General features: G+C 36.0%; 2 protein-coding genes across 2 annotated transcripts in view; both read right to left on the reverse strand.

Moving 5' to 3' along the window:
* Positions 1–2,703, reverse strand: part of POLN (polymerase (DNA directed) nu) — a 176,316-nt gene extending 173,613 nt beyond the window's left edge. The window contains exon 1 of the mRNA XM_012664146.1: positions 2,571–2,703. Coding sequence (XP_012519600.1) covers positions 2,571–2,703 — 133 coding nt within the window. The remainder of the gene's footprint in view (positions 1–2,570) is intronic.
* Positions 2,704–4,409: 1,706 nt separating this feature from the next.
* Positions 4,410–4,889, reverse strand: part of HAUS3 (HAUS augmin-like complex, subunit 3) — a 9,818-nt gene continuing 9,338 nt past the window's right edge. Inside the window, exon 4 of the mRNA XM_012664157.1 lies at positions 4,410–4,739. Coding sequence (XP_012519611.1) covers positions 4,506–4,739 — 234 coding nt within the window. The 3' untranslated portion in view covers positions 4,410–4,505. The remainder of the gene's footprint in view (positions 4,740–4,889) is intronic.

Here is a 4,889-nt window from a genome sequence, read left to right on the forward strand (position 1 = left end):
AAAAAAAAAACAAAAAAAGAATAAAACTGGATGGAGTTCTAGGCTATAGTGAGCTCCACTGTACTCCAGCCTAGATAGCAGAGTGAGACCCTGCCTCTTATAAATGAATGAATGAAAATGAATAAATAAATATCTGGTATGAATCTGTGGTGGACGCTACGGGTGGTCCCATGATCCTGGCCTCTTGTTATCATGCCTTGTGTAACCCCTTCCCCCCTTGAGGGAGGGTGGGACTAACTGTCTTCTAACCAACAGAACACAGCAAAGGTGGCAGGATGGATGTGATTACATTACATAAGACTGTAACTGTCAGTTTTGCTAGGCAGGCTCTTACCAGCTCTGAAAAAGCAAGTTACCATTTCGAGACCAGCCTGAGCAAGAGCGAGACCCCGTCTCTACTAAAAACAAAAAATAGAAAGAAATTAGCTGGATAACTAAAAATACATATAGAAAAACTTAGCCGGGCGTGGTGGCGCATGCCTGCAGTCCCAGCTACTCGGAAGGCTGAGGCAGTAGGAGTGCTTGAGCCTAGGAGGAGTTTGAGGTTGCTGTGAGCTAGGCTGATGCCACGGCACTCTAGCCTGGGCGACAGAGTTGAGACTGTCTCAAAAAAAAAAAAAATAGCAAGTTACCATACTATAGGTTGCCTATGGAGAGGACCACATGATAGGAACTGAGGGCAGCCTCTAGCCAAGAGCCAGAGAAACTGAGGACCTCAGTCTGAAAGCCAGCAAGAAACTGAACTGTGAGCTTGGAAGAGAACACTTTTCCACTCAAGCCTCAGATGAGACCCCAGCCCTGGCTGACACCCAGATTGTAGCCTTGCAGAGGACCCAGCCATGCCCAGGCTCCTGACTCACAGAAACTGCATGACAATAAATAAATGTGTTGTTTTAAGCCAGTACGTCTGTAGTAATAGTGTTATGCAGCAATAGTTAATACAGAAACCTTATGAAAATTCCACTATTTTTCTGAATCCAAGAACACCCGAGAGAAAGCAATATGATATTTTTTTCCACGGTCTTCTCAATAACCTTAACAAAAACCAAGATTTTAATAGGATATTTTAGAAGAATGACAAAAGAGTTCACATGAGATGGGCTGATTGCCATAAATAAATTTTTCATCAGAGATTCATGCTACAGTGATAGCTACCAGAGGCATTATTCTTACCAGTTTTCAAAGGGAAGCATATTTCTACCTGTCATGTGCACATTGCTCTATTTTAAAAAATATATGGAATAATATATGATTTTGGGTATGGGCTATTCACCTAGCAAGTAACAGTGTTTTTAGGAGGTACAGAGGGGATATTAAAGAATAGCGTTTAAATATTTATCTTTCTTTAAAACATCATGAATCACTAGGTAGACAGACCACAACCAAAACTTCTTACCAATTTATTAGTGACTTCTATTATATTAAGGCATATAAGCAACAGAAGATTGAGTGTGAACAGAACAAAATGTTAAGGGCTACTATAACTTAATCAAGAAACCATAAGAGCTTTTGTGCTAATAGTTGGCAACACTCAATTATTTCATCTCAATTTAATTATTCCATTATATCTCATTCACTTATAACTTACTTTGTAGGAAAAGAAACAAAACACAAATTATTGGTCCAGATTCATAAATTTAAAATAAAAACTGCTTTGCCAGTTGCAAAAAAAACCTCTGATGTTACAATCATTTCAGCGACATTTGTGAGCATGTCACTGCTTTTACTGTTACATCAATAAACACATCCACACTGATCCACTGATCTTTGCCATCTAAGAGTTTTATACATTTCTATGGCAGATACAGTCAAAAACACTTCTCTTGTTCACCGCATACAATAGCAGATACTACGTATAGGTTCAGTGACCTGAGAGCCAAGGTTGAAGCACGAGGCACTGTGAAAGAGCCCATCTATTTTGAGGATACTAAAATACCTGATCCAGATTCTAAGGGACTGTTTGACAGAGATGCCTGGAACAAGGGAGAGTATTACATTTTTAAAGCAATACAGGTTAAGGAAACATGAAATTTAGTGAGAAGCTCAGTCAGCACTGAATGAGAGTAAAGGGCGCAGGAGCTGGGCTTCATTTTTCTGCAGGCATGGAGCTTTACATACTGTAAAGTTCTATGGAGCATTTTTTTTTTTTTTTTTTTTTTTTTTGAGACAGAGTCTCACTCTCTTGCCTGGGCTAGAATGCCGTGGTGTCAGCCTAGCTCACAGCAACCTCAAACTCCTGGGCTTAAGCAATCCTCATGCCTCAGCCTCCCGGATAGCTGGGACTACAGGAACACGCCACCGTGCCTAGTTAATTTTTTTCTATTTTAGTTGTTTGGCTAACATCTTTCTATTTATAGTAGAGACGGGGTCTCGCTCTTGTTCAGGCCGGTCTCGAACTCCTGAGCTCAAGCAATCCTCCCGCCTCGGCCTCCCAGAGTGCTAGGATTACAGGTGTGAGCCACAACACCCAGCCTATGGAGTAATTTTGATACATACATTTCATTTTCAATTCTTAGCCTTAAGAATTAACATTCAAGGTAACAAAAGATAGGTTCATAAAAATTACTTACTCTTTGTACTCTCTCCCCAATTCTCAGAATCCGTTAAATCATCTGAATGCATAGCAGACATAATTTTCTGAGCAACACTGGAGAGCGGAATCTTAGAGAGATCAAAGCTTACAAATGCCTCATAATTTTCCATTTTCATAAAATCCTAAATGTAAGAGCAACATAAATACCCACATATTAATTTTGAGACTTCAAAACAAGAAACAATTATTTGAAAAATTTATGTACTGAGACTTTCACTTAACAAGTCTATATTAATAACCACAGGAAATAGGTATCAATTATCCCATAATACAGACAGGATAGCAAGAAGAAAGCAAAATAGCTAGAGGCTCAACTGGAGTACCACGGTAAACAGAGAACTTATTTTCCAATTAATAATTCTGAAGCGAGCAATCTACTTAAATATTTCCAGGGGTTTGAAAAATGGCTGGTATTAAATCTTCAAATACATGAATTTAATAACACAACAATAACGGACTTGGCTAATTGTGGCAGATACACAACTACCATCCTTACATTGCTCAGCCCTACTGGCCCGTGGGCTGAGCAGGTGAAAGTCTGGGTGGGGACAATAAAAATCATCAAGCATCTGGTCACACATATCTGGCACTAACTTACACAGAATATACTACCATAAACCTGAAAATCAAGTGACATATTTTTCCACATTATTGGAGAAAAGTAAATTTAAAGCGAATTTTCTATCCCAAGATAGAATAGGGAAAAAAATAAATTAAAAATGTCACTCAAGTGAGAAGATTCTGATAGTAAAACCTTAGACAAAATTTATTGCTACAAATTTTTCAAGTATATTAAGGTTTACTTCATAAATTTTTAAGTAACACACAAATATAATTGCCAAAACATTTTTGTTTAATGGATTACAAAAACCAACAGGGCTCATATGTCACCTAAGCATGCTTATTTTCTGATGGTTATAGACGAAAAATTCCATAAACATAATCTGTGTTGTGTTTAGATTGGCATTCCATATTACAGGCAGATAAGGAATGTTCTTCAATATCTCTATAAAGCTCACATGATATTTGCCACACACCATGTATAAACTGGGTACTCAAGAAGCATCTGATGTAATAAATGATAAGCTACCTCAAATTATTTTATACCAACTCTTCAAATAATTTCTAATTGTCCACTTACTACTCTAATATCTCACATTAAATACAATCCAACATTTAGTATTTCTGCTAAGAAACTGGTTAAAAAATAACATACATCCTTTGAGCAACCACTTTTACAGAATTTTGAAACACAAATTTCAAATTTCATTTGAAAGTCATCTATCATTGTAAGACACACTAAAGTCAAAGTACTACTGAGATCTGTCTTGTAGAAACTTTGAGTCCCCAGAACCCAGCCTCTAAAATGAATCACAGTCAGCGGAATCCTAATACTCTTGGTGGTGCAAGTAGGAACATTCAAACTGTCTCAAAGTCCATAGCAGGGAATTATGGGGAAATACAGTTTGAGCAGAATTTTACTTCACAGTCAAATATGAGGGGACCTGGTGATTTTGTATGTTAAGGTCTACAGATTTTAAAATGCCACAAATTTTTAAAATATTCAACAGCAGAAAATTTCTATTTCTAAAAATATGGCAGAGGAGATTAACTGTATTAAAAAATACTTGCATTATATAATAATGCAATAATAATGCTTTTTCCCTATAAGTAAAAAATTACCAGGACTAAGTGCCACTAAGCAAGTGTTCAAGTCATAAGCAGCACTGGTACTTTGAACCAACATGTTATATAAAGGAAAAAAACAAACTGATAAAATACTTGAATTCATTAAATGAAATATTCCATTGGTCTCAAATTTAAAAATTTAGCAGTGTTTATTAGATATATTCTATTCCTATGTATACAATATATGGCATATACATAGTAAAGATTCAGTTTTTAGGAATTTTCAATCTTCAAGACCAATAGGCTTAATCTTTGACTGGGTTTCTAAATTCTCCACAATGTCTTTCAGATAATCTTCATCTTTTAAAAAATATACATATAATTCTCTCTCCATTTGATGTAATTTATTAGTTGCCAAAATTTTTCTTTTTGTCTTCACATCAGCCAGAATATCAGTAAGGAGATGATTTAGCTTATTCAGTTGAGATTCAATTTGATGAAACTGCTCTGTTAACTCCTAAAAGAGGAAAATAAAAATGCTTTTAATTCAAGAAATTTATTCCTAACACTAATCATAAATTTAAAATGTAATTGACATGGAAAGACTCAAAATGACTTAATAACTTCCCAAAATTTTAGCAATACACCTCAATTAAAAATCCATAAT

Source organism: Propithecus coquereli, unplaced genomic scaffold (genome assembly GCF_000956105.1).
Source record: "Propithecus coquereli isolate 6110/MARCELLA unplaced genomic scaffold, Pcoq_1.0 Scaffold862, whole genome shotgun sequence".
Classification (NCBI taxonomy): domain Eukaryota; kingdom Metazoa; phylum Chordata; class Mammalia; order Primates; family Indriidae; genus Propithecus; species Propithecus coquereli.